Source organism: Amblyomma mixtum, chromosome 2 (assembly GCF_055824585.1).
Source record: "Amblyomma mixtum isolate Tamu chromosome 2, ASM5582458v1, whole genome shotgun sequence".
NCBI lineage: Eukaryota > Metazoa > Arthropoda > Arachnida > Ixodida > Ixodidae > Amblyomma > Amblyomma mixtum.
Genome location: NC_143013.1, coordinates 185,912,509 through 185,938,427, shown reverse-complemented (window position 1 = coordinate 185,938,427; position 25,919 = coordinate 185,912,509). Strand labels below are relative to the sequence as shown.

The 25,919-nt window shown below is 49.4% G+C and overlaps 1 protein-coding gene across 1 annotated transcript; it reads left to right on the top strand.

Annotated features, from left to right (window-relative positions):
* The first annotated feature begins 13,354 nt into the window (after positions 1 to 13,354).
* On the top strand, positions 13,355 to 22,865 carry LOC149361825 (uncharacterized). The gene is made up of 5 exons (XM_089568165.1): positions 13,355 to 13,662; positions 16,718 to 16,910; positions 19,651 to 19,753; positions 21,232 to 21,413; positions 22,737 to 22,865. The coding sequence occupies exons 1-5, from the start codon at positions 13,355 to 13,357 to the stop codon at positions 22,863 to 22,865; spliced, it is 915 nt and encodes a 304-aa protein (XP_089424291.1).
* The last annotated feature ends 3,054 nt before the right edge of the window (positions 22,866 to 25,919 follow it).

The following is a 25,919-nucleotide window of genomic DNA, read 5'->3' as shown; positions in this document are numbered from 1 at the left end:
CCACTGGTGGATCGAACCGCGTCTTTCGGGCTAGCAGTCATGCACTATAGCCACTAATCAACCGTGGCGGCTAACAACAGCATTGAAACGTACGATGAGCATCAGTGGGCCCTGCCCTCACCCCAAGTGCATTAAAAGAGATCGGCAACCAGGGCGAGCTTCCAAGCTCGCCCCGTTTGCCCACTGACGTCATCGGTGAAGAGTACGCTCGGCGAGATGTGTCGCCCGAATCGGTTGCGCGCTACGGCGAGCAGTGATTTTTAAATATTATTTCAGGATTATAGGGTGAAAGCAGAGCTTACAAATTTGATTTGAATAGCCACAAAGACCACCTCTACATATCTGTTACACTTGAATATACCCACCGATATCATTTTACGGTCTCTAAACGAACGTCAGTGGAAGAGGTTTTGGTTCTGCAGTGAGCGTGGTCAGGCTGCAGATTGAGGTATCGTGAGAAAACCATCTAAATGATGGATTCCTTGCGAGGTGTTCGACTGTAGACTTTGAATTAATTTTTTTACTAGGAATATCAAGCAGACTCGGCGTGTGTGCAAACAAGCGCCTGCGCTCCACTTTTCAGCAAAGGGACTTTGTTGTGGAATGCGCCTAAAACGCAATCATTTTTGTGCAAGAGGAACGTGGAGCTGTTTCGCGTTGTTTGTTGTCAGTTTGTATTAAGATAAAATGCCATAAATACCCTTACACGCAACTACGACCTTCCCTTGCTGTACAGAGACAGTGTTCATTCAGTGTTTCAGCCCAGAAATATATGTCAATCGTGGAATAGGTGCTCCTCGCAATGTACTATTTGTGCTAACATGGCTCAGGTCTGCTGGTAACACGGTGCAATAAAAATAAAGATTCTTGATAATGAACACACGATGGCAGCAGCGAAAATACGTATTGGCCAATTCCTTGCAGTGGGTACGCGCCATCATCTTCTTGAGGACAACGATAACAACAAGGCGCATTTCCGGCCTTTTCAGGCAATGCCTAGACCATCATATAGGTTAAATGGCGCTCGATAATTTGTCGCGTTACTAACTTGCAACGGGAATTTTTACTAATGCATTCTGTGGCAGATACACTCAGGAGGAGCGAATCAGTGCGTTACTTTTTGTATAAAGGAAAAGTGCCCCGCCCTGTCCAAACCAATGTTCTCAGACCAATCAGTTTTGCAGCTTCTTATATATCCTATCCGCAAGCTGGCGTGACTGCCGCAGCCTTCGCTGGTGTTACCTGCGCTGCAGTCGCGCTTAACTACATGTCTCGCTCCTCACCTGTTACGCCTCAGGAAAGACAGGGAGCGCCGCACCAATAACTAAGGGTAAATTCTTTCTTCTGGCGTGAACAAAACAAGAATATCGGCTGGCTGGTGTTGGCGCACAATAAAAAACCACTGCGCTTGGAGCGCACAAAAGTACAGACTAAATTTGTGCGAACGACACGATACCACATGTTAACAACATGCCGTAACATCTAATCGGATGTTAGGCCAAAACTGTTCCAGTGCGCAAGCGTTGAGCTGTGTTCTGGACGCCGTATCATGACACGTGATGGAGACAATAATTCCAGACGCAGCAAAGTTGGTAGATAAAGAGCTGTTCCTTAAATTCTTTACTCTGTAAATTCTGATGGTGCTTCTTTCAGTGCTGAACTTTGCTTTTTTGTTCTTCCGCATCTGATGAAAAGTTTGTGAATTCGCCGCCTGTTTATCAAGATTTGTCTTTACACTTGCACAGATATTTAAGCCGTCTGCTTCGATCAAGGATTCTTTGAATGACGGGAACAGAAGCTGCAGCTTTGAACAGCAGGCCGTAAAGCGTAAATGGGCGTCCGCAAAGAACAATGTTCCCAATGTTGCAGCGCCTCCGCACGCGCCTTTTTGAACAAGCATGCGTGGACGCTCTGTCAATGAGCGAGGCTGAGTTCTTGCGCAAATGGTCGACATACTTTATCGTCCTGCGTGGCGGTCGAGTATCGGCTTTCTTACTGCATTACTGACGTGCTCAGTGCTGCGTCACTGCGCATGTGCTTGACTCATCAGAGCATTAAGTTCATCCGTTTTGTTTTGTATTTTCTCTGTCAACACAGAACAAAATAAACTTCTCTTTCTAGGCCGTACAGCTTGTTATAGCCATTTACGATGCAGCTACCGTCTTCATGAAAACAGCTTTCACAATTACTAGACGGTGTGCCTGCAGCTAGCTACGTGTTCTATAAAACCCGACACACCTTCTCGGGTATTTCATCTCGCATAGCTTGACGTCGCCATTAAGTAGTGGATAGCGTCAGCCCTGACACTTCTCAGGGCAGACATAATATTCGTCTGGGCCGAACAGGAAGGTGGCAGCAGCTCATTCGGAAATGAGTGCGCACGAACGGCTCACTTGAAGACGACGGACACAATGTCGATGCAAGGAGCTGTGTGCTAAAACAAACCTTTTGACCGCATTGCATACTTTTTCGTTTTTAGATTCGCTCCGGAAGACAGGGAGGGAGTACAGGAATGGCCCCGGGCAACGCTACGAGGTTGCCGCTAAGAATTCGCACCTCGTGCCCGTTTAGAACATGCATCTTGATAATGTCATAATTCTCAGAATGGCGCTCAAATACCTTAGACGTGACAGACTGCAGTTCTTGCTATGCCGTTCTTGCTCCATTAAAGCTGGCTATCATCGCCAGGTGGTGTGGAAATGATGATTGGTGGCATTGTTTTCGTTGCCAATTGTGCAGCCTAGCGCACATCAGGATGGTATGTGTAGCATTCGCTTAGTGATACGAGTTATGAAATTACAACAGAATTATACATTAATCACTTTTCAATATCACATTAATTTGCTTTTGTTGCATTGAATATGTTTACTTTGGTGCGATACGGCGCACTAAACTAAAAATGAACCATTCGGTACAAGGCAAGTTAAGTAAATTAAAATTCCACTTGGTGCAACCAATCTGGAGTTTGTTCTTAAGCATAAATAAAAATTTATCCTGCGAAATATGTTGCTAGTGTCTTTACGCAGACTGTGTCTCACAAAATTCAGTGTTATTTAATCATTTTTAATTTTGTCCTGTGACGACTATATCTAGGCTTATCATGACATCATGCGTCTCTATGCAGGCTTGGCGCTTCGTGAGGTTATCGTGCTGGAGCTAAACGAGTAATTTGTTTGAATGCAGACCAACAGTCCTCTTGCAAGAGGAGTGCAACGATTACTTCGGATATGACTGATCAGTTCACTGGACGACAGCTCCGTTAAGGACTTTATGGATGCCTAAATCGTGCCACAACAGCTTGCTGAGCTGCGTTGTCCAACCTCAACGATCGGCACGCACCAAACTTGAAAATAAATTATTTTACCACAGCCTCTGCCACCATGCTCTTGGACCCCCCCCCCCCCCCCCTTTCTTTACTTCCCAGGGTGGCTGGTGTTAATGCAATCTATTCTGAGTGCGCGAGAAGCGTGATTCTCGTAATTGGATGCCATAAACGGGTCTTTTTTGAGGAATTCGTTGGCGCCCTCACTTATGAATATTTTCTAAGGAGAATGATACATCCACAGTGCCGGCGAGTAGTTTAATTGAATGTGCCAATTTTCAAAAGCAGGATACCAGTGCTCGAAAGCTGGGTACCAATGTTGGAAACTTGGATGTTAGTATGAGACCTTTGGCCCTAAACTGGCATGAAACTAGGGCCGATGTGTCAAAATGGCAGCGCTCGGCTCAAATGCCAGTGTAGGACCGATGTTCGTGCCAATTTCTGCAGAAAATAGCCCGACGTTCACCTAATGCTGTTGTGCTGCCTTAGTAGATGCTAGTTGCTGCTTGAACGCTTCCGCCTTCCAGAGCGCGCCCTTGAGCGCGCCGCACGAACGCGGCAGCGTATCGCGTCTGTCAGACGTGTGGCGCTTCGGTTCCGTCATTTTTTGAGAGGAGCCACGACTCAAGTCGTCGGACCTCATCAATTTTGCTCACTTTGGATTCGGCAAGCTGATCGGCATCCGTGGACACCAATTTCATTCAGGTGGGCCCAGTTTTTCAAATTTTAAAGCGGGTTTTCCTTCCCGCCTCCGGTGCCGACGATAAGCCTAACGGCTGCGCCGGCGTTCGGCTGCGAGGGAGCTCCTGCTTTCTGCAAGATGACGGAAACGCCCGTTCAACGCGGTTATGACCCGGACGCCATGTCTTGGTCGACCGTTCCCGTCACTGCGGAACCCAAATCGGCACCCGCGGACCCGATCCGCAATGAATCTCTCCTCCGTCTACTTGAGCGTCGCTCCAGACGAGAGGCCAAAATAGCGGCGGACGCCTCGGCAACCGCCGAAAATGCTACCCGCCAAGCTCCCGCCTCGCAAGCGGCGAAGGACTCCGGCCGTAAGGGCCGCAACCCAGTTACCAAGTGGCGGCCCAAGCCTTTACCAAAGTTTCAAAAGGACGACTTTGTCATCGTGATCAAGCCCCGGAAATCGTTCGCCATCCGGGACGCCTTTCAACACGGCGAGCTCGGTGCCGCGTTCGGCGCTTTCCTCGGGGCGCCTCAGGCAGCCGAGTTGAGCCTCCTTTTAAGCAAGGAACAAAATTTGATCCTCGCCAGCACCCGGAACGCTCACGTCGCAGACCGTCTGCTAGGCGACTTTTCTATCAAATCGACCAAAGGAGATGTGCCTCTCGCCGGCCATCTCAAAGAACACGAAGCGGACGTCTGCTATGGGGTCATTACGGTGGCCAACAAAGAGACGTCTGAGTCTCTCCAACCTTGCGTGCAGTGGAGGAGCGGCACTTTACTCGATATCCGAAAATTCGGCTCCTCAAACAAGGCTCGGCTCACTTTTGCCGGCACGGTGAGGCCTCGGTACGTACACTACAATTCTGAGATTGTCACAGTGCACCAATATTTGCGCACTATTCCGGCCTGCAGTTTGTGTGGAACTGTCGGCCATCGGGCGGACTCTTGTCCCAACCCAACACAAGACAAGTGTGGCCTGTGTGGACAGCAGGCACCCATAATAGAGGGGGTGCGGGCCCCTCACCAGTGTATGCCAAAATTTGCTGTTTGTGGTGGTGGCCATGCCACGAACTCGCGGGACTGCAGTGCTAAATATCGGCATACCAAGCCAGCCGCCCCTAAGGGCGGGAAATCCAGCGTGACGGGCAGGCAGCCACATCACCCTGGTAGCGTCGGCAGCGACGCTTCAAAACGACAGACGCCTACCAGCGGGAAGGACGTCAAGGGCTGTCAAGTGCCACCCCCGCCCCCACACGGCGGCCAGGAGAAGCAAGCCCGCTCCCAAGACAAGAGTGGCGCGGCCGGTTCCTGGGCAAACGCTGTCAAAAATGGCAAACAGGTGAGCGGTTCAGGCAGGGTTGCCTCCTCCTCCCACCCCCTCTCCCCTCCCCCTCGCTCGGCGGCTGACGCTGAGCTCCACAACCTTGTAGCTTCTCTCCGGGCACAAAACGAGATGCTACTTGCCAAAATTGAAGCCTTAGAAGCTAAAACAACTCCCCCTCCCCCTAGTACCCCCGACACGGACGCTATAGAGAGCGAGACGGCGGTGGCGCCGGCTCTGGAACCTTCCCTTGCCGAACTCGAAGCCCGTCTTAATGCTAAATTTGACACCCTGTTGGAAACTGCGATGGAACGCCTCATCGCTAGAGTCATGGAGGCCATCCCCTCTATGATCGCTCAACACGTCGCGACTAACACCCGCCTTTCTCGAAGAACCGGTCCTCTTAAGGACGTATCTGGTCGGCCCTCCAGATTGTCCCGCCGAGTAAATGACCTTGACGATGACGAAGATAGCTGCCCCCTTCCAGTTGCTGAGCTTCAGCCCCTGGTATCTGGCTCGGGGGCAACCTCACTTCCACCTCTCACCTCTAAATCTGAGCATGGCGGGACACCACCGGTGTAGGCGCTCCCCTCTTTCCAAATCGGCTTCCCGCATTACGATTACTCAATGGAACTGTCGGGCGCTCCGGTCCCGTTCCAAGCGGGCCGACCTCCGACTTTTCCTTTCAACCTTTCAGCATTTGCCTGCCGTAGGTGCCCTCCAAGAGCCAGGGAAAGGTGCCGTACTAACAAATTATACGACGTTCCAGCAGGACCCCTCGTCTTGTCTATTAGTCCATAGAAATTATACAGCCAACCAGGTCGACTTAGACATTCAACGTGAATACTCCTATGTAATGGTGACCCTCCTCCCACTCCGCAAACAGGACCCACCGCTACACATACTCAATGTATACTGCAATCCGAAATTTCCGAATGTATCATTTGCGGACCTCTTTAGCCGCGCACTGAGAGTTGCGGGTCGAGACCCCCTCCTGATTGTGGGCGATTTCAACGCTCCCGCTCGGATGTGAAGTTACTGCCGTGAAGAGAAGCGGGGACGCAAGTTGGCGGAGCTTGCGTCAACGCTGGGCCTCACTCTTCACACTGACCCAGTCCACCCAACTCATACAGGCAACTCCGTGACTAGGGATACATGTCCGGACTTGACCTTCACCCGCAACATTCAATATGCAGACTGGGTCAACACCGAGGAAACCCTCGGCAGCGACCACTGCCTCCTGAATACTACGATTAGGACCCTTCCTTTCGCGCGACCAACAACACAAGCCCGACTCCCAGATTGGACCAAGTTCAGGCAGAATTATAACAATGTCACACCCATACATGAGCAGGGCTACCAGTCTTGGTCACAACAATTGGTCTCTGGCCTTCGCTCCTCCGAAACTCAAATTCAGCTCTCAGAGGCGGTCTCGGATGTGGACAACCACCTGCTCCATCTCTGGGAGGCCCGGCATTGCCTCGTCCGTCGGTGGCGCCGGCAAAAGCACAGCCGGAAACTTAAAGCTCGCATCGCCGAGCTCACTCAACGAGCGGCTGAGTATGCGGCCCAACTCGCCGACTCCAAGTGGGTGGCCCGATGTAATACGGCCGCGCGGCAAATGTCCAGCCGGAACACGTGGCGACTCTTTCGCGCCCTAATTGACCCAACGCAAACACGCACGGAAACTCAAAAACACCTCCAAAGAGCAATACACAGCTTTCAGGGCAACACAAATCAATTGGCGCACAAGCTCCGGGACCAGTACTTGTGCACCACCCAGGACTCCCGCGGGCCGGCGTACTCTTATGCAGGTTCTGAGAACGTTCAGCTGGATCAACCGTTCCAGCTCCACGACCTGAAGGCGGCCCTGGCAAAAATGAAACGCGGCACCGCTCCGGGTCGGGACAAAATTTGTTAGCCAACCTCCCCGACCCAGCGTACATGTCTTTATTGAATTACATTAACTCAATCTGGCTTGGGGAAGTGCCACTACCCATCGAGTGGAAGACCGCCCTGGTCACCTTCATTCCTAAAGCTGGCAAGGCCATCAACACGGACAACCTCCGCCCCATCTCTCTGACTTCCTGTGTGGGCAAACTCATGGAGACGATGGTACGTGACAGGTTGTCCGAGTTCATGGAATCCAAACACCTTTTCGCAGACACCATGTTCGGATTTCGCCCACACAGATCTGCACAAGATGTCCTGCTACAACTCAATCGGGCTGTCCTCGACCCCGTGGAATGCCCTCACAATGACAAGGTCGTACTCGCCTTGGATTTGAAGGGTGCATTCGACAACGTTACCCACGAGATCATTCTCACCCACCTCTCTCAAACTAACTGCGGCAGAAATGCCTTTCAATACATTCGACAATTTTTAACCGACAGACAATCTTACATTCGGATCCAGGATAAAGAACATGGCCCTTTTCATTTAGGAACCAGGGGTACACCCCAGGGCGCGGTGCTCTCTCCTCTCTTATTCAATTTGGCTATGATGCGCCTACCGGCCCAGCTGGATGCTGTCGCCGGTGTGCAGCATGCGCTGTATGCTGATGACATCACCCTGTGGGCCACGCACGGTTCCCTTGCAGACACTGAGGCTAACCTGCAGGAGGCGGCAACCATAGTGGACCGTTATGCTCGCCGCTGCGGCCTCCAATGCTCCACCCAAAAGTCTGAATTTGTGCACATACGCCCCTCACCAAAGTGCACAGCCAAAATTTCATTGTCTCTTGAGACAGGTCCAATCCCTGAAAATATCGAAGTCCGGGTACTGGGGCTCTTTATACATCAAGACAGACGGTCAGAAACAACATTGGCCAAACTCCGTCAGGTGGGGGACCAGGTGGGCCGCTTGGTCCGCCGGGTTTCTAACAAGCGCGGGGGGTTACGATGTAAGGACGCCTTGCGGCTGGCGTATGCATTTGTAACCAGTCGAATTCTATATTCGACTCCATACCTCCACCTGCGGAAGCAAGACGAGGATTCACTCGAAGTCATCCTCCGCAAAATTGTTAAGCGGGCTCTAGGCCTCCCCGTGACCACCTCCAACAAGCGCCTCCTGGGCCTAGGCATGGTAAACACATTTCGGGAGCTCCGGGAAGCCCACTTGACTAACCAATACACACGTCTCTCGAAGACATCGTCGGGTCGCCGCCTCCTTGCCCGGCTACACATCCAACATACCACTCTCATGGAAGAGCGCGTACGTATTCCATCCCAGTGGAGATGCGCCCTCCACGTGCGCCCTCTTCCCGCGAACATGAACCGTGAGGACCATAATGGCCAGCGCCTGGCGCGGGCGGAAGCCCTGGCTCGCCACTATGGATCGAAACCCGGCGTATTCTACGTGGATGCCTCAGGCCCCCACCATGGGGGATGGTACACAGCCGCAGTCGTCCACCAATCCAAAACAGTGAACGGCATTACTTTCCGAGCCCGTGACATAACACACGCGGAGGAGGTCGCCATTGCGTTGGCTGCATCTGATTCCAATTCAAAAACAATTATTTCCGACTCGCGAGGGGCATGTCGGAACGTCGAGCAGGGCTGGGTACCGTATCTAGCCTACCGCATTCTTCAAAACAGCGTCTACACCGGTGACCCCGCGCACCGGCGTATCGTTTGGGCTCCCGCTCACATGGGCCTTGAGGGAAATGAGGCAGCTGACGCCGCCGCCCGCGCGCTCTCTCACCGGACATTCCCCTCCGACCCTGACGATCAGGAACTCGAATTTATTCCAGCTTACACCTTCAAAGACATCGTTTTACTCTATCAATCTGGCCATGGTCTTTATCCCCGTCCGTGTAAAGGTCTGTCAAAGGCGGAGGAGCGGCTTCTGCTCCGCCTGTATACTAATACTTTGCTGTGCCCGGCAGCTCTGAAACACTTCGACCCTTCTTTCTCGGGCAGCTGTCCGCACTGTGCGGAGAAGTCTTCGGACATCTACCACATGGTGTGGGCCTGCCCCTCCAACCCTGCTATCCCCCCTCACCCCAACCCAACCCGGGAGGACTGGGAGACGACCCTGCTCGGCTGCTCTGACCTGCAGGCCCAACGGGCCTTGGTCGCGCGAGCCTGGGCGGCGGCCGATGCCACTGGGGTCCCGAACTAGGGACCTCCACCTAGTATTTGTAAGGGCTGGCCCCCTCTGGGTCAGCTCATGCATAACCTCCTGTATTATACCTGTACATAAATGTTTTCCACCACCACCACGAACGTTGTGTGCGTTTCTCAAAAAAAAACAAGGCATAACGCTGCTATGTTTGGCCCTATTTTTCATAGAGGGAGGGCTAAAACGCGTCTACTTTCATGGTTTAAATAAAGCAGGTGTAAGGGGTGCGTTTATTAGGCGTCCTCAAGAGACCGAACCGCTGTGCAGGGTCTGGCAGCGTAGACGGGCGTAGCCAGCACCAAGAGAGAAGAGAGCGGGGGAACTTCGTCGTCGTCAGGCGCAGCGCAGTGTCGGCGCATGGTGGTAGCGGAACCTGTCACACTTGGCACACTACAGTTTCCCCTGTGGTGACTGTGACTGTGAGAGGGCTGTATGACACCCCGACGGAGCATGTCGTCCACGTGATCAGAAATGACGCGGCGCTCAGAAGCCGAGACACGATAGGGGCGCTGGCGAAGAGGGGCGTGTGTACCGGTGTCGATGGTGTGCGCAACGACAGACGTACGGCCCAAGGCAGTCTGAGGAAGATCGAAAGAAGACCTGAAGCGCTGGAGGAGGGCGACGAGTTGATCACGTAGCGCGGGTGGAAGGTCAGCGTCAATGGCACGGTGGAAGACGTCGGAGGGCGGTGGATCATTCTTAACATCACAGGAGCTGAGCACATCGACATCGAAGGAAGCGGTGGTATCAAGAATAGGGTAGGGAAGGCAGGAATCAAGTTCTTCAATACGCCCGAGGCATTCACCTCGGAGCACTGCTGACGGGCACGAAGATGGGTTCGAGACGTAAATTGCACTTTGTCCATGGTCGATCGTCAGAACAGCAAAGGGAAGCAGGAGGCAGGGATGGCGGGAAGCGGTTTCGGAAGGCGTGAAGAAAACAGTTGAATGAGTGACGCCGGCACAGGAGAGGGGTACGAGGGCAGCAGAAAACGGAGGAATGTCGCGACCACAAGTTTGGCAGACTGCGTAGGTACGTCGCAAAAGGGAGCGTCACACAGCGGAGAAAAGGCGATTTCAGCTCGAGCGCAGCCAATAACGGCACGATGGGTCGAAAGGAAGTCACATCCCAGGATGATGTCGTGTGAGCAGTGAGACAGCACAATAAACTCGATGGTGTACAAAACATCTTGAATGAGGACACGGGCCGTACATGCGGCTGAGGGATGAATGCGCTGTGATGAGGCGGTGCGAAGCGAAAAGTCAGAAAGTGGGGTAGTCACTTTGCGGAGTCGGCGGCAGAGAGCTTCACTTATAACAGATACTGCAGCGCCCGTGTCGACGAAGGCGAGAACCTTGGCACCTTCCACGAACACTACGATTACATTAGCGGGACGACTCGGGGGACTTGAGGAGTTCGAAACAAGCGCAGTTCTTGCCCCCGGAACTGCGGCTGTTAGTTTCCCTCAAGTGCGGAACTAGAACGTGGCAGCATCGGAGAAGGGGAACGGCGTCGAGGGGAAGGCGATCGGCGAGTGGTGTAAATTTGGCGATCAGGGGAAACAAAGGGGGGACCAGGTGGACTTCTCGGCGAGGATAGTTCGGCATCGTACGGGTAGGAGCGCAGATCAGGTCGAGAAGGCGGAAGGCGCTGGCGGCAAAGCCGCGCGACATGGCCGGGCCGACCACAGGCGTAACAGATGGGTCGGTTGTCCGCAGTACGCCAGGGATTCGTAGGATGTGGGCGAACTCTTGAGAACGGAGCTTGAGACGGGGGCTCAGACGGCGGCGGCGGACGGAAAGAAGGGGCGGCCTGGTAGGAATCGGGTGCCGGCGTATGTCGTGGCCTGGCCACTGCTTGGGTGTACGTCAGGGGTGCTGTCACAGGCGGGAGCACAGGGCTTGACGGTAGCAGGTAAGCGACTTGGTCTTGCACGACACGACGAATGGTAGGAGCCAAAGACGGGGTCGAGTCAGGAACTTGGCGGGCGGGGTCTTGAAAATGTGATATGAGGGACAGCTGGCGAGCGACCTCTTCACGAACGAAGGCTTTGATTTGGTTGAGAAGAGGGGAGTCCTCAGGAGAAGTACCGCCAAGGGCCAGTGTAGAGAGGGCCTCGTCGCAGACACCGGCACGCCGTGTGGAAGCGCGCTGCTTGCGGAGCTCGTCGTAGCTCTGTAAAAGCTTAATAACCTCACTGACGGTGGTAGGATTTTTCGCGAGGAGCATCTGAAATGCGTCGTCAGCGATGCCTTTGAGGATGTGGTGGATCTTGTCCGCTTCTGGCATGGCGGCGTTGACACGTTTGCAGAGGTCAACGATGTCCTCAATGTAACTTGTGAAGGTCTCGTCGGTGTGTTGAGCGCAGTCCCGTAAGCGCTGTTCGGCACGGAGCTTGCGCACCGCAGGGCGGCCGAATACTTCCGCAAAACTCTTCTTAAATACGGGCCAAGTGGGTAGGTCCGCCTCATGGTTTCGAAACAAGAGGTTCGCCACGTCCGTGAGATAAAAGATGACGTTACTCAGCTTGATAGTGTCATCCCATTTGTTGTAGCTGCTCACTCGCTCATACGATGACAACCAGTCGTCAACATCTTGGTCGGCAGTGCCACTGAAGAGGGCAGGGTCACGCTGCCGGATGGCGCCAGAACAAATGACGGTGGTTGAACTGGCCGCCGGTGTTGGGGCAGTCTCATTTGGCATGGTTGACACAGGCGGCAGCGTACGGCTCCGGAGTTCCAGGTTGGTAGGGGACGAACCCAGCACCTCCACCAATTGTAAGGGGTGCGTTTATTAGGCGTCCTCAAGAGACCGAACCGCTGTGCAGGGTCTGGCAGCGTAGACGGGCGTAGCCTGTACCAAGAGAGAAGATGATGATGATGTCCTCGGGCTGAATGGCACATACCCACGGCGGGGGATTGACCAGAGAGCGGGGGAACTTCGTCGTCGTCAGGCGCAGCGTAGTGTCGGCGCATAACTTCGTCGTCGTCAGGCGCAGCGCAGTGTCGGCGCATGGTGGTAGCGGAACCTGTCACACTTGGCACACTACACAGGGTTATATTATGCCCGCATTTTTAAAGCGAAAGCTTTACCACTTGCACTTTCAGCCTTTGCCGTGGCGCGGCGGTGCCACCATTGACCTTTAGTTGACCTCTGTGTGACGTCATGTGTGACATCACGCCGAAGAGAAAGGCGACCGACTCGCGCCGTCGCAAGCCGCGGCGGTGCCACCACCGGCGCCTAACTCCTGCGCTCTCCGCTAGGAGCGCGATTGTGGCGTTGCGCTGAAGAGATTAGGCTCGACTCACGTCGCTAGAAAGCCGTAGCTGTGCCAACCACCAGCGGCTTAACATTGCTTCGCGATCTCGCGCCATCCGTGGGCGACGGCGGTGTACATGAACGGCGGCCTGACTGGACTGGACTGGATTGGATTGGATTGGATTAGAATAGATTAGATTAGATTACATTAGATTACATTGCATTGGATTGCATTGGATTGGATTGTATAAGAGATGCATCGCCACAAGTCTAACCACAAGCACCACCACCAGCTACACAACCAGCTGAACCATGGCGTAGGTACGGATATTGCTTTCGCAATTACCGGGATTAATCAAGCTAAGCCACAGCGAATTTTTTGTTTCTGAAAGCGATGTGAAAATTAACGTCAGAAAAGAAATTTACGTGGAAAATTATGAACTGGTGCAGCAACTGTGCTGAAGATTTACATTGAGGATAAAAAAAAACAGAAAGGTATACAGAATGCGTGCAGATGCGTGCACTTTAAGCAGCATCGGAAACATCGGAAAGGTAATCCTCAGGTGTCTCTGGTGGCATCCTTTGAGGACAGCTCGTGCTGAAAAGCGGTGACGAAGGAAGAGGAAGCTTGAAGCGCGGCAGCGATGGCCGAGTTAGGGCACAGCCAGAAGTTGTCTCCTCCCGAGAAACATCCACGAGACCCAGATACCAGCTTCTGCAGCGCCGAGCAGTGGGCTGTCATGCTCGACTTCCTGTGCATCCACACAGGCCTTGGACGAGACACGAACGAGTTGCGGCCCGAAACGCGGCAGCGGCTCTGGAACGAGATGACCAGCCTGCTGAACGCGCTGGGCCCTGCCTCAAGGTCCCGCGAGGAGTGGCGACGATTCTGGCAGAATCGGGTGACCGCCGCCAGGAGCAGGGCCTCGGAGATGGCCACCGCTGAGATAAGGTATTTCGACGTCTAACTATCCTAGGGTCTCCTAGCTTGGGCTCCCACAACAGGTCGCGAAGCCATTTTTAACGCAACAGCGTTAAAAAGCTCGTGATGCGTAAAGCCGGCTTCGTTTTCATCGTCGCCCTCGCCGCCTTTGCTGTCGTCGCTACAGGCCGCCGCGGCTTAATCGCGCCGTTAATCCCCAAAAAATCCCAGCAGCACCAACGGCGGAAGCCTTGCTGAGGTTGTGAGAACGGAAGCCTTGTACTTCTGGCGGAGGCCACCGGGAACGCTGCGAGTGTGACGTCATCGTTCGTCCTTGAGGAAGGGGAGTTAAAAGGTTCGATTCCGCACGTGCGCCCCTAGGAGCAGTGTGGAGTGATGCCGTCTAATGAATAGTATAAACAGCTGGCTCTATCGTGCTTCAGTCTTGAGCCGCTGCTAAATTGTCTCCAAAGTTGTTTGTTCTACAGGTGCATTCCTGAATAGTCCGCAAGTTTAAGATTATTAGTTATTCTGTGAAGAAACTGCCATGGGGATGAGTGACCTATAGATACATGTAGGAAAGATGGCAGCTCTCATTGAACGAAGCGCAGCATTGAAACATGGGTAAATTGCAAGCATTGCACAGTTTCACAAAAAAGAAGAGAAGCTAGGAAAGACAGCATGGTCAAGCGCACTGTCAGGTGTTGAATGTCTTTACAGGCTTCTCTTCATTTGTTGTAAAACTATGCAGCGCTTGCAATTTACTCCAGTGTCAAAACAACTGGCCCAAACACGTATGATACCTAACCTTGTAGGCAAATGGTTTTTGTTATTTGGATGTGTTCATTGGAGCGGGAATGTAAACCGCCCAATCATCTTAGATAGCATTTAGTTTTGAAAAAGCTGTGGAATAGAAAACCATGTCCATCTGGTCGGATCTGGAAATCACACACTCCATATGTCGCGAAATGAGCAACGGTTGCTTCGGCTGCCTGCCGTTTTACTCTCAAGTGCATTCGCATATTTCTATGTACATATAGATGCAATTGTGCGTGTATTTATGAGTTCTCATAATTTAGCCGCTATCAAAATCAATGCATTGTCTTTTCTTTTTCTCGGTTTCAATGACTGTTGTCTTGGTTTGTACATTGAACAATACGTTCGAGCGCGATTTGGACAAGTGCAAAAAATGTGTTCGTGCGTGAGGCTGCACCATTATATAGGCATAGAGGTTCTGCTGAAGACAATTTCCAAATACTAAGGTGAGAAGCTTGTGCAGGACGCTTTTAGTCTGAGCTAATTGCACCATATTTCCATGGTCGAAAAAAGTTTAAAGTGCACTGGGTTGGTTAGAGGAATGGCAAGTTCTCGGCTGCCATTACAGTGCAGCTGATCGCTGATGAAAACCAGAGACTAAATACCGCAGTGTAGAGCTACAAAGAAACGATGCATGAACGCCTAAGGAGATAAATACTAAAATTAACGTATATTTAGGCGCAAAGTTAGATAATAAGTTGCCTACCTAACCATGAAAGACGAGCACTTACATCATCGCAGGGAAACATTGCCACCTATGAGGTTATGATTTAGTGAATCTTCTGCGTCCCTGCGTAATAGAGTCCGGTGCTTTCCACAGTATCCTGGAATGTAGATGGTTCTGGAGGAAAAAAGTTTGTTGTCTCTTTTCCTTCTCTGAAGCAGACGCACCTCTTCAGACGATATCTTGTGGGACATGCGTTTAACATGTTTAATTTCAAAAGCGCACTTAATGTACTTAATATCCGTCGTGGTGGCTCAGTGGTTACGGCGCTCGGCTGCTGGCCCGAAAGAGGTTTCGGTCCCGGCCGCGCTGCTGAATTTCGATGGAGGCGAAATTCTAGATGCCCGCGTAGTGTGCTATGTCAGTGCACGTTAAAGAACCCCAGGTGGTCGAAATTTCCGGCGCCCATCACTATGGCGTCCCTCATTGCCTGAGGCGATTTGGGACGTTAATACCCAATAAATGAAATCAAATTAAACTTAATGCACTTAAGCATCCACCTACAATACCAGAATAAGACTAATCTTTGTGCTGCAGGCAGTTTAACCCGAAGGAAAGCATAGTTTTAAAGCCACTTATAATGCAACTTACGTTCTGCTCAGCAAAACTGTTGCGCCTAATTTTCGTCCTGCACCAACAGGGCAGCGCAGTGCAAAGAAAGTATGAAGTACGGGTGTGAACCGTCTAAATCGTTAACACTTTCTTGCCGTCCGAAAGCATTTTGGTATCCTTTTTTGATCTGAATGTAAGGTCACCGACATTTTATGCCTCTAAAATTTTAAGGTCTACACTACATTGTATTCTGCGTTACGATGAGGCAGAAAAACCATGTTGTTTTGGCATGTTGTTATGTGGTTTAACGTCCCAACGGTGTCCAGGCTATAAGGAACGCCGTAATAGAGGGCTTCGGAAGTTCAGACCAGACCAACAGGGGATCTTCAGAGTGCACTGACCTCGCATAATACATGAGCCTGTTGCATTTCGCCTCCATCGACATGCTACCGCCACAGCCGGGAACGAACCGGCATCATTGGGGTCAGCAGCCGAGCACCATGAACATTAAGCTACCGCGGCCGCTAAAAGCAATACAGAGTAAAGAAACACTGAACATGAATTTCGCGAGCAAACCATAGATTTTATTAGGTACAGCGCTAAATATCTCATTTGTTTCTCCGCCTGCTAAGCGAGGAAAAGTAACTTCGTTGAGCTGAGAGCATAAGCTCTTTCTTTCTTCATAACGTTTTTTCAAACAATCCTCAAATAGCTGCTCAACCCGAGATGTGGACTGGCGATGGGCAAAGAAAACTCAGATATAAGTTGTTACTCTGTTTATACGCCCTGGAATAGCAGACTGAAAGCAATCAGCATGAAAAATGAAGCGTCGCAAGCAGGGAAAACTATTTTTTTTTGCATTTCCAAATGAAAATAGCAAAAAAAAGTTATGCGCTTGATTTCGTTGGCTTCTTCTTTCTTTATTAGCGCCAATCATTCGCACTACGTGTTTCACGTCAATTCCACGGGACAAGCTGTGAATCCATTTTGCAGCGCCGCAAGCAGCAGCGATGGCCAGCCTACGAAGTCCGTTGGGCTCCTGGAAGAAGACGCCCGAGTGCTGAGTGTCGTTGGCGACGAGGTTTCGCTCGAAGTGTCCCATGGTCACGTGGTCCAGAAGCGGCGCGAACATGTCCACTCTGGCTGTAGCTCACCGGCACTGACGTCTGCCTCGCCGACGAATCCTGTAAGGCTTGCTTTATCCATGAGTGTGCGACGATATGCTTTTACTTCCATCAACTGTGCCCTGACTTTACGCTTCGCATTGCTGATAAAAATCTTCGGAAAACAATCTTTCCTTTGCTCTGTAGAAAACTGCCAGAATAATCCTGGACTAAAATAAACTTTGATGGGTTATTGTGGTCGGTCAACGATTTTTCAGACAAGCTAAAGGCCCTGAAGCTCAAGGCTCTGCACGTTTCCAACGTACTGTGCTCTGCAGAGTAGAACTATGCTTAAGTGACTTGTTCTTTCAGGATCCAAGATTGAAAACTTTTACAATTTCTCAGCTATATATTCCTGTACATAAAGCTAATCGCACAGATGGCTAACGAAGTGGTTTGCAATGCATGATACGTGAAATTAGCTCTCTATTGCTCTATTGTCCAAGGATACAATCACGTCTAAATCGGGCATCAGATATTGGTAGGCTGTCGCGTGTGTTAACTTATAAAAGAATCTCTACTTTTATCCACATGAGCACATCTCTAACCCGATTTTTGTTCGACCGCTAAAGATGCACCTGATGAGCCTGAAAAATGCCCGTAAAACATACAATTTTCTCCGCTTCTCTATCAGAACTCCTGGGGACGATGATGAAAAGCAGGAATCCTTAAAGAGTCAATTGGGACGACTAAGTCAAGTTATTGTTCCGAGTTAAAACATTCTGTGGTCCTTTCAGGTTCTGTGGACGCCTTCTCTGACTGCAAAGGACGCTGTTATGAGAGAGGAAATTGCATCTAAAAATCTTCCCCCCGGTCAATTCAATCTCCTCACGTCCTCACCGAAAATTACTGGTTTCCATATTAAAGTGAATGGCTCTGTGACGCACCTTCCGCGATCCGTGCACAAAAATTGGTGATGACGCGTTTTTCTTGCGAAATCGGTTGGTGAGGATGACATCTGTTTTAGTTGTTTTTCTGGCACTTTGTAGCTTACAAAACCTCCGTTTGCGGTGAAAGTGGTCTCTTTGTGAGTACAACGCGGTACCCAATACAGGCCAAATTCGATTTGTTCTAAGCGCCCCTACAATTACCGACTGTAAGTTTAACGTAATGTGATATTTATGAAATAACCGGCGACCAAAATAAAGAATTGTGGGCACCATACTTACCCTATTCCCGCTCAGTTCCAAGCCCGCTCTGTTCCAAATGAAAATCAAAAGTGACGTAAACAACTTTACAAGGCCAATAGTAATTGTTTTGGGTGCTTCATTAATTTGCAAGCTTAAGGTTAAATTGAAGTAATCGTCATTATCAGATACCTAACGTCTAGTTCGTGGCATGTGCGCTTTCTTACTGCTGCATCTGGCTTCTCTCTGGAGGGTTGCCGTTGCCATCCTAGCATGCGATTTTATTACCGTAATGACGCCGTATCCTTTTCCCATCAAGTGCGCTTACAGCCGGTTTTATTCAAAACAGATCAGTTTTTTTATTGTCATGCCAGCGGCATTGTTCCTTTTTTGTTTGCGCCAACAAAATAAACCACTGTATATGCTGCTGTGCAAAAAACAAGGTGTTAGAAATTAGTGTACCAACATACCTAAATATTCCAACAAATTTCTAAATCTCGCCTTTTTACAGGTCTTGCCAGTGTACACGTATTCTGGAAAGTTTTCGGGCCACCAAACTCACAAAAAATGTGAATTTCCTCGCTTCCTAAAGACGCACGAGGCAATTGAATCATGCATTGCCTAGGTCGGGCCGGGGACCCCAGTATACATCTTTTAGTTCGTGGACACATCTAGGACTGCTCATCAAAAAAGGCGGTATTGCAGTTGTTGTGCTCTGAAAACTTCTGTCTATACGTGTACATCTACAGTCATCGAGAGAAGTTTCCGGGATGCAGATGCATAGCAAAAAATTAATTTCTGCGTTGCCTCGCTAGCCAGTCAGATGGTATTCTTCTACTAGGGTGGAACACTCATATTCACGCTTGTTTGCTTTTCCTTGACCTGTTGTGCCTAACCACTCCTGAATAAATTTTCTATCGAACCCGCATTCCGCAAACTTTGGCGCATGAGTGTGCTTAGCGCACCTTAACACTAGCACCTTGCACAATATGGTAGTGTTCTGAAACATATCATTCCCAAACTTATATGGGCAGCTATATATATACACGCACACATGTCGTGCGTCTGTACATATCACATTATTCTAGTTAGGATTCCAAATGTTTTTCTCAAGCGCACGGCTGCTGACCCGAAAGACGGATTCGATCTCGACCGCAGCGGTTTAATTGCGATGGAAGCGACATTCTAGAGGCCCGTGTGCTGTGCGATGTCAGTGCACGTTAAAGAACTCCAGGTGATCGAAGTTTCCTGAGCCATTCACTACGGCGTCCCTCATAGCCTGACTCACTTCGGGACAACCCCAATAAATTGACAAACGAACCAAACCAAATCTTTTCTCAATTCATCCACCACTCCTCGGCAGAACTGTTGCCCTTCTGGCGCCGCAGGCGCTTTTATACATTGCGAAGAATGGTCGTCGTACCTGGCTAGAGCCAATAGCGTAAATAGTGTGATACTCGAAGTGGCCTCACGGTATTTATTCACAGTACGTCCCTACTACCTTCTGCGATCTCCTTAAAATAATCGCAAGTCATTTTGAAGAAATGTGTGTGCGAAAAGAGCATATTAGAATTTCTTTAAATGCGATTTCTTCGGAGGGAATTTAATAAATGTATATATTTTACCTTCTTTGCAGCCAGCTGACAAGTCGCCGCCGCAGTATCAACCTTCGAGCTCGGCTGTGCCTCTGCACGGAAGCCCTTCGGCTGAAAGAGTGGCGTCGGCCACTTCGGCCTCTGGTTCGTTCGAAACTCTTCCCCGGTGCTTTCATGAAGCCCTGTTCTCCGCTAAGCAAATGCTCGTGTTGGACACCGTATTAACGCGACCACGAAGGAAATGATAACGGGCCGCGACTGCTGCTACGGACAGGAATGTTACATCATTTAAATGTTTTCCTAAAGGCCAACACCACAAATGATTCCTGGCAGCCCGAAGTATTTGCCAAAAGCCTCCTTTGTCAAAGGCAGTCGTGTGAATGAGCACCTCGCAGTGCACGTGATAGGCGTGGTTGAACTGCCGCTTCGCTTCTGATGCGCGGCACTCAATCAATGGATATTGGGAACATTGTGATTCCTGTAAAGGTATGGCTATTCGCTCATGGTCATGGCAAGTAACAAGATCGCGACCCATAGCCATAGTCGAAAATGAAGTGCCCCAGCGGCAGGCCTTGAAGAAGCGAGTGTGGTTCTTGTAGATGAGGCAGGCATCAAGAGCGGCACCCACATCCATAGCCGGAACTGGTGCCCCAGCGGCAGGCTTTTAAGAAGCGAGTGTGGCTCTTGTAGCTTCATTGAAAGTCCTAACTCTCGGAGTAGTGAGTCCATGTGTTCAAGAGTTTTCTGGCTCTGACGATACATTAAAAGACTCACACCAAGGACCATTAGCAGACCCACTAGGCTCTTAACATTTTACATAGCTGTACGTGTAAAGTGGGAGCTGAACATATTTTAACGACGCCGTATTTTACGTGAAGTGCCCCTTTACAAACCAGCAACCACTGCCTTGCTTTAAGCGTTGTACTTGCCTATATGTGCTAGATCGACTTCGTTTTCAAACGCTAAGAATAAACACCGGAGAAAGGTTGCAGTGCTTCGAAAAGACACCTTCGCCACTAAAACCAGGATTGACAGATTGGTAGGAATCAAAAGATCAAGACGACAGCACATCACATGCAAATTACCGCCAGCGATGCATCTTCCGTCTCTTAGGTCTTCACTTTCTACGCTATGCAATCATAAGAGGTGATTAACCTGACCAACTTTTTTTCTGTTACTCATTAATGCATTTGTTCTTAGTAGTAAAACAGCCGAAGCATGCTCTAGAGCTTTGGAACATAGTGAAATAAAAACAGCAAGCAACACGGATCATAATAAATCTTAAAAATGGACATGGATCATACCAAAAAACTATTGCAAATCATGCCAATGGTTTTTCTTCTCACTATATCCTACTGAGGAGCCTGAAATGCTGTGGAGGATTGAAAATTTTCAATTGGCTGGTGTAAAAGCTGTTTTAGTGTTCAGGTGCCTAAAAATATTTAACGTGTTACTACTTCTGATGAAGAAATGTATGCGTGTCTTAGGCAACACCCTGAATATTTTGAGGTGGCCGACGTGCCTATTTTATTTGTTTTGCTTATGGCACAAAGAAAAAAAAAGGCATTCAATGAAGTGTACTCGGAAGTATCACCCAAGAAAATAAGTGTATTCTGTCACAGACCAGCAGGAGAAGCTGCAGTCGTCTCTGCCGAACACTGCAAGTTTGACCTCGCTAGAGCGGCCTTCGGACCAGTCCCGCGAGCACCTCGCCGATACCCAAAGCAGCCTCGCGGAGCTCAAAGAACAGGAGGAGGCGTTGGATGCCCAGTTCCGTTCCCAGGTACTGCGACATCTTCAGCAGGTAGGTACGGCGCTGGAGGTTCGCCGCTTGTATGCGAATTTCCAGCGCGAGTGCTCGAAGAGAAAAATGATGAAAGCGGAAAGTTCAGAACTATTGAAATATACGCCTGAATAAGTGGGAATTTTCCAACTGACCGGGACAAATGGGAGTTAAAGAAAATAGCTCGTCTGTCTCTGGATACTTCTGAATTGAGGTGATCATCAGACTGCTGTATTGAAGATGTAAATTGCTGGTTGTGTGGCTGGTCGTTTGAAGCTCTGGCTGCATCAGCTACACCCATAGTGGTAAAACAGAGTTCTCGTATAGCTTTAGAGTGATAGTGGAACTGAGGAATATTACGTTAGCCTGCTGCAATAAACCATCAGCGCGGAAAGTTTTAACATAGCGCTCCGAAAACATTAAACTTGATCTTCTTTACATGGAGCAGAAATTTCTTTTATAAATAGCCACTATTTTGCCAAAATCTTATATTTCACAGACGTCTAGAGCCAATACGTACTGCAACTCTTATTTCCTCCAGCAAATTGCCGAAGCAATGCTCGGAGATTAATTTTCTGCGAAATAGGAAACACGAAGCACTGGCGCCATCTAGTTAAGGCAATGCTAAGTTAAACCCACTCAATCGAGAGTAATTTTCAGCACGCAATGAGTGATGCTCAAAACAGATTTGTACATTATTGCACTATGTCGTGTTAAATTCTGAAATGAATTAAACACCTTGAAAAAGCTGGAAACTTATTTCTGTTGATTTTAAGACGCTTGCAGAGCAGCTGGAGACATCGTTAGGTCCAGGAGCGCCAGAATCTAGAGTATATCTAAAAAAACAGCGAGAGGCAACAACACTGGTAGTTACCGGTAACCGTGAACAGAGGAGAATCGCAACCAATGCTTTTTCGGCTGAAGCCTCCATCTCTAGCTTCGAAGGACGCTGCCATCTTTTTATGCTAAGTGCGAAAAATCCGCAGTGCTAACTTCTGAAAACTGCGTCTATGCGCACGTGCTTCTTCGCCACCCTGGCTTCCCTTATTACGCTAAGGACGCTGTCACGTAAGTCCAGCTGTAATAAATCAACTTCCTTCATTTCCTAGCATTTACAACTGGGAGTGGTGTAGCATTTGAAGAATCAAACATTGCTAACACGGTGCACAAATACTTCAACACATTAATTATTCATGGCCATTTTGCATTGCTTTATGATTTGAGAAATGGCCGTGACTATTTCCGTCAGTGTGAAAGTTAACGGAGTATTTTCCCACAATATCATTGATATGAAATCAATGTCTGCCTTGAGAATTGCAGTTTACGTGTCTCTCTCTCTGGCAGGTCGAGACCACAGCTTTTCAACTGCAGGCTGTGTCCGACCGTCAAGCTCGGGTTCTGAATCAGCTTTCAACTACGCTGCAGCGGGTCTTGCGTCTGCTGGGGGCGGAGAGTCATCGCTCTACATCGTAGAAGCTAAGGCAATGGCCATGGATGCAAGTTTAAGATTGCCCCCTAACACGTGGGAGATCCTTGGCCTGCCTGTGCACAAGAAAATATTAACTACCTTTATTTGCGTAAGAACTCATAACACGAATTTCTTCCAACGGAACCCGAATAAAACTTATGGCTACATGCATTTGATTTTTTTGCACATAAAGCAGGTGTGAAACACTAGTTTTTAGGAACGTAGGGCGTAGAACGTGGCAGCTTTCCCTTAACCGGCGCATAGCACTCCTACCGAATGATACATGTTGTCAGCGTCACCAGTCACCGGTATGGATACAGTCTATGACAAGATTTGTACGAGATTTCTTTGCGTTCGTACTTTCCGGAATTTTCAACTGCTTCGAAAGCAGTGGAGAAAACTTGAGATTCTCTTGAGCTGCCGCTCATTTGCACGCTGTCGTGCACGCGTGTCGTGCGTGCTCGATGTCGTGCCTTCTCGCTGATCCGAACAGCTTAATCACCTCCATCAGACCAGCTGAAAACTTCTACTTTAAATTTAATTGCCGTTAATTCCTTTTTTATATCTATGACGCAGGGTCCTAGAGTGTAAGGATAGATTGAGAACTAACGCAAGCGATTGATTTCAGCTTATGTTTTTAAAGATAGAAATCAGCGCATTGTTTGGTAATCCTCTTGTACTTGTTCCTTTTGCGCTTTGCTGTGCGGCCAATATAGAAACAACTGGTAGTAGTTCTGGCTGCTCTCGGCTTACATTATCCAAAATGCAGTTTTCGCACTTTCGGCAGTACTGAAGAGGTACGCGTTCCACTGCTTGGTATTGTGTGGTAAAAATTTGTGCTCGCGTTAGGCAAGGTATTGGGCAGTATAGAGGTTTGGTGGCTGTGTGCGCCTCCACACATGCTCTAACACTCACCAGTAATATGAACAAGAGCAGTCTGTTTTCACATAAAATAAAACTTCTGTGGTTTTTCTCCACTGAATGAAATTTTCTTCTCGCGTTAACTAATTTGCTCAAAAAATAATAACGGAAGTGAAAACAATGCAGCGTTTTACACTTTTCACATAAAACTATGATAGAAAGTTAAACTGTAGTTTCTTCAAAGCTACAATTGTAGTGAAATTTCTTTTTGAGCATTTTAGACTGCTGTTACTATGTTCGTTTTTCGGCTACTGCTGTAAACTGTCACGAAATATTATTCATCATTGATCTCACCTCCTTGTGAGATAAGGCCGCTTCTTCCAACTACTGTTGTCTATATCTGCCTTTCGTCAGTTTTCTACTTTCAAGGTCTTCAACCAAGTACTTAGCTCTGCCTGTTCTTTCGCCCTCGTGTCTGGTCGTCTCCGTGCTCTTTTTTCTGCGATGCGCATCTCTGACAACGTCGTTACGTCAATTTATACATCTCAGCTAGTAATCTTATCTCCTATACCGGTCGCTCTATTTATTAACTTAACTGCGCCCCTCAAATAGTCGTTCCGCAATCAATCATGATCGCACCCCACAGCCCTCAGGGCATTCTCACCTCAGCCGTCGTGTACACTTTCTCTTTCTTCAGGGCTGTTATTCTCACTCGATTTATCATAAACCTGAAATCTCCCATTACTAATTTTGTGCATTTCATCTTTCTGCCTACAGTACCGCACTATGTTGTATGCTTTAAGCTTTCAGCTGATCTTGGGCACAGGTGCGCCTCTGTCTGTGCCCGAGTATTCTTGTCGTTTCACTATAAGCGTATACTCATATATTGAACTCGCAACAGATAGCTACGCAAACATTCGAGCTTGCAGGCAAGAGTTAATAGCAAAAAATAAATGATAAGGCATTAATTATAGGCTCTGAGTGCGACCAGCTTCATCTGGAAGCAATAACTGCGACTGGATTTCTCTCTGTTGAAGGTGTTCCTGTGTAAATAACTCCCATCAAGGAAGCCGGTAAGGGTCGTGATTATGAGCTTGCGCCTGTATGAGGGTATAGTAGTCTGTTGTGCCACTATCTCGAAGCATCTGTTTACGCAACTACTCTTCTAGCGCCCTTGTGTGGCTCTGGATCCCTGCAGGAACTCCCGGTCTCTCCTCTAAATTTTTAGCCAAGTACCATGGTCCCTCCCGTGTACTGGAGCGCACCTCTCCTATTAATTATGTCGTGGAACCCCTCACGCCGTCTCCTGACCTCCGCCGCCGCGGACGGGAGACCGTTCATGTCCAATGCCTCAAGCCATACTATGACCCTGCCATCTTGTCATCACCCTAATTCGCCAGGATGGCTCGACTTGTCCCCAGGGGGATTGTAAGGATAAACAAGAAGATGCGTCCGATGACTGAAAAGACGAAGAAGGGGTGGCAGTGTTCTCGCGAGTTTTGGCAGCCCTACGCTCGTGTGTGCGTCGCCGACCTGATCCCGGACTGTTGCCGTCGCCGATCCCGTTCCCCAGTACCTCGTAATAAACCCCCTTTACAATATATATATATATATATATATACATATATACATACCTGTCCAACGTGTCAGGCAGCAGCTCATTTAACTGTAAGAGACTGGTCAGGAAGAGCAAGCTGGGTCGCACCCTAAGCCAAGTAACACAAGTTCCACCTTCAGCAGCACCTGCCACAGAAGAGCACTCCCGCATCTGGTTTTGACAGCTGCATCACTTTGCAAGGAATGGCAGGAAGATTCCCCGGATCTATGAATGGGGAGAATAAATTTTTGCACATATACGGAACGAAAAATGAAAGGTGTAACTTTAAGAGATCGGAATCGTGTGGAGTGGGTCAGTGAACAAACGCGAGTTAATGATATTGTCGTCGAAATCAAGAGGATGTAATGGGCTTGGGTAGGGCATGTAGTGCGAAGGCAAGATAACCGCGGGTCCTTAAGGTTAACGGAGTGGATTCCAAGAGAAAGCAAACTTAGCAGGAAATGGCAGAAAGTTCGTTGTGCGGATGAGATTAAGAAGTTTGCGGGGATATGGTGGCCGCCGCCGGGAAAGAACAGGAGGGAGACGCGAGAGGTCTTTGTCTAGCAGTGGGCGTAGTCTGGCTCATGGTGATGACGATATG